Source organism: Sinocyclocheilus rhinocerous, unplaced genomic scaffold, assembly GCF_001515625.1.
Source record: "Sinocyclocheilus rhinocerous isolate Xijiao unplaced genomic scaffold, SAMN03320098_v1.1 scaffold1311, whole genome shotgun sequence".
NCBI classification, from domain to species: domain Eukaryota; kingdom Metazoa; phylum Chordata; class Actinopteri; order Cypriniformes; family Cyprinidae; genus Sinocyclocheilus; species Sinocyclocheilus rhinocerous.
Genome location: NW_015637852.1, coordinates 515512 through 525484, shown reverse-complemented (window position 1 = coordinate 525484; position 9973 = coordinate 515512). Strand labels below are relative to the sequence as shown.

Here is a 9973-nt window from a genome sequence, read left to right as displayed (position 1 = left end):
ATTTAACAAAGCTGTTGTGTAAACCTAAGTAGTAATACCTATTTTAAAGGGGTCATATGATGCTTTTTTAAATTTTTCAGATCGATGAGCTTTGTAAAAATCGACGCGTTTCAAAAAGGCGGGGCATAGAGGAGAAACAATAATGTACAGTATGTGGAAAATAATGTGTTTTTTTTACTTTAAACCGCATAAACACATTTCATTACACCAAATACACAAAATAATGTTCTTTTTAGCAGCATCATATGACCCCTTTAAGACCTTGATTAGCTGGTTCAGGTGTGTTTGATTAGGGTTGGAGCTAAACTCTGCAGGACACTGGCCCTCCAGGACCGAGTTTGGTGACCCCTGCTGTAGAAGAACAAACATGCAGCAGTTCTCACATTCACTGAAGGACAATCATGATCTTGGTTATTTTGTCTCAGTGATGCAACTCATGTATGGAAAGCTGTTTTGACATTTATTAAACCAACTAGTGGTAACACTTTATTTTAAGGATCAATGCTCACTATTAACTAGCTGCTTATTAGCATGCATATTACTAGCATATTAGCTGTTTAGTAGTACTTATAAAGTACATATTAATGCCTTATTCTGCATGACCATATTTTAGATCCCTTAATCCAACCCCACACCTAAAAGTAACAACTACCTTACTAACTATTAATAAGCAGCAATTAATATAATATTAATATTTCACCATCCACTTAGGCACATCAACCATAACTCCTTCAAAAACAGCCAGAAACCTTGGAGTTATGATTGGTGATCAGTTGACTTTTTCAGACCACATTGCTAAATGCCCGGTCCTGCAGATTTGCTTTATTCAACATCAAGAAGAAATACCTTATTCTGCATGACCATATTTTAGATCCCTTAATCCAACCCCACACCTAAAAGTAACAACTACCTTACTAACTATTAATAAGCAGCAATTAATATAATATTAATATTTCACCATCGCTACCAATAGCTGCTCGCATAAAATTCAAGGCATTAATGTTTGCCTACGAAACCACCACTGGCTCTGCACCCCTTTACCTAAATTCATTACTCAGACTTATGTGCCCTCTAGAAGCTTGCGTTCTGCAAGTGAGCGTTGCTTTATTCTGCCATCCCAAAGAGGCACAAAATCACTTTCCCTGACTTCTAAATTAAATGTTCCCTCCTGGTGGAATGACCTGCCCAACTCAATCCGAGCAGCTGAGTCCTTAGCCATCTTCAAGAATCGGCTAAAAACACATCTCTTCCATCTTTATTTGACCCTCTAACTCTAGCACTCTCTATTCTAATTATATTCTTTAAAAACAAAAACTTGCACTCTATTCATTTACTGCTTGTTTTCTTAAAGAAAACTAACACTAGCTTCTCTAATATTTTTGTATTCAAGCTATTTGTTTTCTTTTTATTTATTATACAATTAACAAAAGCAAAAAAGGCCTCTAACACTAGCTTGCTCTATTCTTTTACTATTCTATCTGTTTCCTTTTTTTATTATATAATTAAAAAAAACCTTGCTTCATGTACTGCGTTAAGCTAACTGAGACTTAAATGTAAATGTTATTAATTTAATGATTAGAAGACATTTTAAATCTTACCACCAACTTCAATTAGAATAATAAGTACTTATACCATTAGCATCCAGAATCTAGTATTGCATATTCATTACATAATAGTATAATTAGCTTTGCTACTAGTCTCTATCCCAATAGTGACAAGTATCTCATTTTTACTTTACCATATTTTATTGTCATTGAATTCTATGAGAATCTTTGTTCAGATATCAGCTTGTTCAGATATCAGAGGGTGTTTACACAACAGCATATTCAACTAAAAACTTTGTATATGTTTTGGTTGTTCATTTACAAGGTTTCAAAGTGCAAGTTTTTAAAAATGAAAGCAGCAATGTCATGCGCATGGGTTCAGTCTATGTGTAGTGTTTCTTTACAAACTGACATCACCAACTACTGACCTGGCATGCATAATACACCATTTTTAGTTGTTTTTGTGCATCTGTGTGAACAGAGATAATTTTAACAACATTTGACAACATTGTCCGTATGCAAAACCTTTTAAAAACGCAGAGGAAAACTTTTCAGTTTTTAGTACAATTGTTGTGTAAACATACTCAATGTTATTCATTAGTATGTTTTTCATTTGTTGTTCATAACTATTCCAGTTTTACTTGTAACTATTTAAATAATTACTATCTATTCCAGTTGTCATAGTACTTAAGTGAATAGACAGTTTTCTGGGATAGCTGGCTGTCTGGTGCAGTCTTAACAACCTGGAGCTTAACATGCTCAAAACTGTGGAGATGATCGTGGACTTCAGGAGAAACCCCCTTGCTCATCATGTATGTCTGCACTATGTCTGTACTTTCTTCTGCACTGGTAGCTCCTGTCATCAAGTCAAATTCCTTGTGTGTGTAAACATACTTGGTAATAAAGCTCTTCTGATTCTGATACTAATCTCTGCTTGAATCATAGTTAGGCTACATAGTTAGAATAGTTACTAGTAACATTGGAAAAGATACTCGTCACTATTTGGTTACTTACTAACATATTTAGAAAGTATTAGTATATGTGGGGGCGTGTTCGAACGAGCCGTTTTAGGTAGGTGTGGCTAACTCTTAACTTTTATAAAGAATATCTCTTTGGATTTGAGACTTTAGTCTTTGCAACTTTACAGATCTTCTTTATGCACCAAGAGCTTGTAACACTCTAAAGAGAAAGGAAAAAATGAAATCGCATCATATGACCCCTTTAATAGGTATACTTGAAACTTCCAGGCAGGTGTGTTGATGCAAGTTGGAACTAAACTCTGCAGGACACCGGCCCTCCAGGACCGAGTTTGGTGACCCCTGTTCTACAGCCTTGAAAAACATTAAAACGAGGGCTTTGGGAGTCCCATGGATTTTGATCTTTTACAATATGAACAAAGAAGAATGCTTGTTCCTCTGTTATATGCAATACATTACAGGGATATTTTTTTGGTCTGCAAGTACTTGACACTGTTGAAATCTGCCTTCATATTTTAGGCGCACATCTGAACCCGTGTTAACATGTTACTTAAGTATTGGGCCCCAGGCACAGACATTCCTCCCTAAATGAAAACAATGGAAGCCGCTTCCCCACACACTCTCACTGAAAAGGTCCCAAATGTCTTTTACAAATACAAAACCTCATCTTCACAGAAATAATCCTAGTTTACAAAATTAGAACACAGACATGCTATTTGTTATGTTTATTAAATTAGTGCTTTATCTTAGAAATATTGCATATTCATCAGGGACGTTCATAAAAATTATATAAATAATGTCTGAAAATTTCTTCACAGTTGTTGAAACTACGCTGAAAGACATTAAAATTCGGTTAATTATATTTTGAACAAAATCAAAATGGCATTTTAGGAATGGACACAAAGCATATACGAAAATACAGTACTCCCTCTGTCGGCTCCAAAATTAAAATGTAAAATGAATGATTTATGCATTTTCCAATTACACTTTAAAAATTAATTGGTGAAGGGGTGTGGTAAGGAAACAAAGCACTTAACTGAAAATAAAATACTTTCAGTCAAGTTACTATTTACAAGTAAATGTAGTTGCTGAATTAATAGACTATTTCAGCTACACATGGATTGTGTTAAATCAATTCTACGTACTTATGACTACATGATTTAAAGTGAGAGACTTTAGGTAAACTGTTTGTGCGTTTAAGCATTGGAGCTTGGTTGATCAAGGGCTTGTGCGTTTCACTTGAAAGTCACAGTCATTTTATATAAAGGCATAACTTCCAATCTTTCCGACTGAGACCTGTCATGGTTAGACTGGTGGTCTAAGTCATCATTTGCAACCAGTCAAATATACAGCAATAAACGTGCTGGATTTTCATTTAGCCCCCTACACATTATCTTACTGCATGTTTTTAACTGGTGGACAGGAGTTTAATGCCTCATTTAATACCTTCACTGACACCTAACTAGCTTCTGCAGGATTATTCTGCTTAAATGAGTAGGTTAGTTGTCATGAAGGTTTTATGATGATCAGGTGACACAGATCTCATTGGCCCACATGGGGGGCTTGCTGTCATATGGGACAAGCACTCGAGCCTCTGCTCCTGAAGTATTCCCTTCTTCTCCGGTCTCATCTCTTTCTTCAGAATCCGCCACTCCTCCTCTTCCCACCCAGCCTGGCTTTTCAAGACCTTCCTGCACAGAGAACGGCTTTTCCAACACTTTCAAAACTCTCTGGACCTAATGGATTTGAGAAGAAGATGAAGTCTAAATGCAGATTTTTAAGACTATGGAATTTATGCCATAAAATCACATCACAAGAGAAATTATAAAGATCACAAATAAAAAAACATGAACTATTAAGAGACATCATAACATTTATAACAACTGTTCAATAAAAACATAACTTTCCAAAAGTTTGGGGTCTATAATTTTTTTTTTTTTTTTAAATAAGTCTCTTATGCTTACCAAAAATACAGTAAAATTGTGAAATATTATTACAATTTAAAACAACTGTTTTCCATTTTGATATATTTTAAAATAGAATTTTCAGCAGCCATTACTCCAGTCTTTAGTGTCACATGATCGTTTCATTCAAATATGCTTATCTCTTATTTTCAAAAAGGTTGTGCTGATCAATATTTTTGTAAAAACTGTGGTACATTTTTTACTGATGAATATAGAGGTAAGATTTATTTTAAAAAATATATTTATTTATTTATTTAAAATATAACTTTTTGTAAAAGTCTTGTAAAACTGTCACTTTTGATCAATTGAATGTGTCCTTGCGGAATAAAAGAATAAATTCAAAAAAAAAAAAAAAAACTTGCTGACTCCAAACTTTTGAATGATAGTGTATGTCTCCAAGTAAAGACAAAAAAATATAACAAAGCTAGTAATAGCCCCACCTCTGAGAGGTCACCATTTTCAGCTGCCTCTATTGCATTCTGGGCGATGTAGTTTCTGAGTACCACATATGGGTTGTTGTTGTTCATCACATGTACTCTCTCCTTCTGCAGATCTGTCACATCAACCCCTGACTCACACTCACGAGCAAGCCGCTGCCTTGGGAATTGGATTGACAATATATGCAAAAGTACATAGTAGTTAAAATAAATAATTTGCACAGATCTTAAATTATTAAAACTACTTCTTCATGTCCTCTTTAGGTCTTTTTGGTTTCAAACAACAATACTTTATAATACATTTTTTACTGCCAACAGGAAATGAATGCAGTTCCAGCAAAAAAAATTCAAAGCGTCCTTTCTGTACCTGTATTTTTTGATCCAGCAGGACCAGTCTTCAGTCTGTTTGGCCCTTAGTTGCTCTGCAGTGGTGTCCATCAGCTCCTTCAATCTTGAGAGCCTTTCCAGCTGCCGGGCAACTGTCTTCCGGTCCGAAATCATCTGGAACACTGCAGGGTTACTCTGAGCCATGGACAGCAGCATTGCAAGTTCACTATATTGAAGGAAAGAAAACATCACTGAACAGAAATATGCAAATAAAGATATTTAACCATTTCTTTTTCATTTTAAACAATATTATTTTAGTTATACTAATATAGTATTTATTAATATTTTCAAATTCACTTTTATTTTTATATTTTTTCAGCCTTCACTTTAATTTTAGTTTACGTTTTGCTAAATTGATGTGCTTTTGATACTTAGTGATTTCGTTTTTATTCTTTTAAATTATTTCTATTTCTAGATTTTTTTAATTTTTGTATTTCATGTAGTTGTCAAGGCTACATTTTACAAGTGAAATATTCAATATTTATATTTTATTTTAGCTTAATTTCAATTAACAAATACTTTAAAAGAAATTGTAAAATAATGTAATACTTTTAGTTAATAATAACTGATGATTATTTTAGGCAAATTTGAAGGCCTGCCGAATACTTTTTGCTCTCAACAGCAGTCCAAAAATCTATTCCCATCTCAAAGTAGATAGTGGGAACTGTGTGACATTTAGTCAGTGGGTGGTAAATTGATTTTTTTTAAGAGCTAAAGGAAATAGTTCATCTGGGCTTTCTACATAGTAAACTACACACAACTTTGATCATTATACACCATTAATACATTTTTTACTGTTAATGTTAAACATTTCTAAATATATACACTACTATTCAAAGGTTTGGGGTCAATTATTTTTATTTAAACAAAATTAATACTATTTTTCAGCAAGGATGCATTAAACTGATCAAAAGTGATAGTAAAATTAAGCACCAATACAGGTTTTCAACAGTTTTCAGCATTGATGATCATAATAAATGTTTCTTGGGCACCAAATCAGCATATTACAATGATTTCTAACACTGAAGACTGGAGTAATGGCTGCTGAAAATTCAGCTTTGCATCACAGGAATAAATTACATTTTAAAATATAGTAAAATATTATTTTACACTGTAATACGTTTCACAATATAACTGTTTTTACTGTATTTTTGATCAAATAAATGCAGCCTTGGTGAGCATTAGAGATGTGTTTTAAAAACATTTACAATTCTTTCTGACCACAAAATTTTGAATGGTAGTGTACATGAGAATATACACTGAGGTGTTACCGTGGATCCATGGTGGGTCTGTTTGCAGCTTTGAGCTCCTCTAGAGAGGCACACTGCTGCAGGAGAAGCTCTGTGGCTTGTTTTATAACCTCACTTTCATCTTCCCCCTCCTGCTGTGTTGGGCAGGAAATCTGACTCAAGCTGCGGAAGGTGTTGGTGAAATCTGTGCCTAAGAGGAGGAAAATGTAGAGAGAAATCAGAGGTATAATCATCTACCATCTGAGAGAATAAGCATCTACCGTCCTGCAATTATCCTCCTTTTCTAACACATTTGACACATCAAGACTGACATTTTACAGAACCATGAAAAACACAATCGCTCCCGGATGACTGTTACACTATCTTCATACCAGTGTTATGCATGGTCTGCATAAGTTCTGTGACGAGCATCTCGTCCTCTGGTTCCTCCATCCTCAGCAGACCCAGTTTCTTCCTCATGTTGCTCAGATAGAAGCCATTGTAAAGAGGCAGATACTCATCCAGCACCTGTTCGGCCCGGTCCGGAGGTAGATCAGGTACCAGGGCTTCAGCGAGCCGAGCTAAATTCCAGCGACAGATGGCCGGCTGGGCTTGGTAAGAATACCGCCCTGAAGTATCGGAGGCATTACAGATGAAATCTGGGTCAAAACTAGAAAGAAAAAACAAGGAAATTAATGTTCATGAATGATTGTTCATTAATGCAAATTAACTGCTGAACAGTAGGGATAACATTTGAGGTTTATGTCAGACTTTACCGGTCCATGAAGCCGAAAGGCCCATAGTCCAAAGTCAGGCCCAGGATGCTCATGTTATCAGTATTGAGGACTCCATGACAGAAACCCACACACTGCCACTGAGCCACCAGCCTCGCTGTTCGTAAAGTCACCTAGTAATAAAAAAAATGGGTAACACTTTATTTTAAGGTGTCCTTGTTCCACATGTTACATGTACTTACTATCATAATAACAATAAATTATGCATAATTACATGCAAGTAACCCTAAAACAAACCCCAACTCTAACCCTAACCATATAATAAGTACATGTAGTTAATTAATATTACTCCGTACTTAAATGTATAATTACACTGTAACAAGGACACCTTAAAATAAAGTGTAACCAAAAAACTACATTCAAGTACATATAGAAAAGCACAATAAAGATGCAAAGTTACTAATCAAAAGGAATATTACAAATCAAACAAGCAGTCAGAATAAGGGCACACATCTGTTCCCATTATATCCTGTCAAAACTGCAATAAATAAATAAATATTTTAGTAGAAAATGCAATAAGAATTAAAATAAAATATTGTTAGTATTTATCCTTATTAGCAAGTCACAAATAAATTTAAATGTACAATAGTTCTATTTAAAGAAAATGTAAATTTGTATTTATATTAGCTAATTTAATCACTGCACAGTGCTAACATGCTCTAACATAGTCTTAGTGGTTAAGAAGCTAAATCTGATGATGGTAGCCTGCCAAAGTCATTCAGGTAAATAAGGTAATTGAGGATAAGAAGATGATTGAAGACCAACAAGCAACTGCAGGAACTAAAAATAATTTTAAAAAATGGTCTGGTGTTTCAATGGATCAAAACCACAGCCACAGCACTGGTATTATTAAAAGCAATGAATAGATCTCAGTCTACCTCTCTGAAGAAAGCAGTATTCCTCTCAATGCGGTCTGAGTGATTCTGGTGGATCTCTGGGTAGAAGGTCTCAATGACATAATCCAGCATCTGGGTTCGGATCTCATCGTGGCCATAGCTGGGACCTTGGCGGCCAGTGAACTCATCAGCTCGTTTGAAGATCTCAAATGATCCAAACCTACATCAAGAATCAGGTCAACATATTAACATCTAGAACAATGACAGATAGACCTAAAAGACCTTTACAAGTGGCATTATTTCACTGACAGATATAAAAACTAAAGTATTATAAATCAAGGTCAGAAAGAGATAGCGGAGACTTGTTGTTATTGTTAGCTAAAACTATTTCCCCCCCCAGTAATTTAATTAAAAATGTAAAGCTGAAATGAAAAAACATGAATATTTGATTAAAAACTTTAAATTAAAATCAGAAAATTTTCCTTGAATACTAACTAAAAATAAGTTGAAGAACTAAAATTACTAAAACTAAAATAACAAAAAAAAAAAAAATACTAAAAAGTACAAAAAAAACAACAAAAGATTACCTAATAAAGCTGGGAGCAATGCGCAAGACCACAGAGCATCTTTCCATGCGTGGAGTGCCATCATAGTAGATATCCCTCATGACTCGTGAATCTGACGTCACTACTGATCCAGCTCTCGTGGTCGGGACACCCAAGGCAAAAACTGCCTCGCTGCACAGGAACTCACGTATGCTGGAGCGCAAAACCTTTCTCCCATCTGCCTGCCTAAAAAAACACAAAGGACAAAAACTGGACAAAGATCTTAAGGAAAGAAAAGAAAAGTGGAATTGGCATCTCCAGAATGATCATTTTAAATGTGAACAGTCAATGAGAATATCACAACATGATGTGGCACACAAAGTGTAGCAGTGAAAATGCAGTAGCAAGCCTACCTAGAGTATGGTGTCAGTCCAGCACCCTTCACCTGGATCTCCCAGCGTCCAGTGGGATTCTCATGCAGTAACTCAGGGCTCTGATCCACCGGGGCTTTCACTTCTCCCAGATAACATGCAGCTCCGTCCCCAAGCTGTCCTGCAAACTGTCCAAACTGGTGTCCACAGTAGCAATGGGCAGCAGGCTCTGATCCTGGCATCACTTTAGACAAATAAAAAGAAAGATAAAAAGAAATATTTTTTAAAAATGAAAATAACAAAAGCACATACAATTACTAAAACAAAAATACTAAAAATAAAAAACTAAACAAAATAAATGCAATTCTAAAATAAATGCAATTCTAAAAGAACCTCATCAGCATCAAGACCCAGCAGTGCCAGAGCTGGACCTGAAACTGCCACAAACTTTGGGTTCTTCAGAGGGGTGGGTTGAACTCTAGAGAAGCAGGCCCCCCGGACCTGTCGGACCCCTGGTTCGGTGGACGGGTCCAGTGGAAGTTTTTTAAGAGCAACATTGTCAAACTCCAGTCGCTCAAGGCTAGAGCGGCTTGTGCTTACGCCCATGTCTTCCATCCCCGCATGTGATAGCGATCTACGCAAAATAACACCGGAATATGAGATATAAAGACGCGCTAAACGCGCTCCAGCAGAAGCCATTCACATCGTACTGATGTCTAACAAAGCTTGTTAGTTAAGGAGACTAGGAAAAAGTGACAGTCATCCTTACGTAACTGCAAAGAGAACCAAGCTGTTCTCAAATGCCCACGGAAATGTGGTCCGTCGTTGTTTTTGTTCCCCCTAGAAACAAACACATAGGATTCGAACATTTATTCAGTCCCCGTTTACT

At 35.7% G+C, this 9973-nt stretch overlaps 1 protein-coding gene across 1 annotated transcript; it reads right to left on the bottom strand.

Annotated features, from left to right (window-relative positions):
• Positions 1-2889: 2889 nt before the first annotated feature.
• On the bottom strand, positions 2890-9932 carry selenoo1 (selenoprotein O1). The gene is made up of 10 exons (XM_016564389.1): positions 9467-9932; positions 9127-9360; positions 8756-8959; positions 8211-8388; positions 7315-7445; positions 6931-7208; positions 6581-6749; positions 5290-5475; positions 4926-5082; positions 2890-4257 (listed from the first exon to the last, which is right to left on the bottom strand). Exons 1-10 carry the CDS (start codon positions 9781-9783, stop codon positions 4039-4041), a joined length of 2073 nt encoding a protein of 690 aa, XP_016419875.1. The 5' UTR covers positions 9784-9932; the 3' UTR covers positions 2890-4038.
• Positions 9933-9973: the final 41 nt, after the last annotated feature.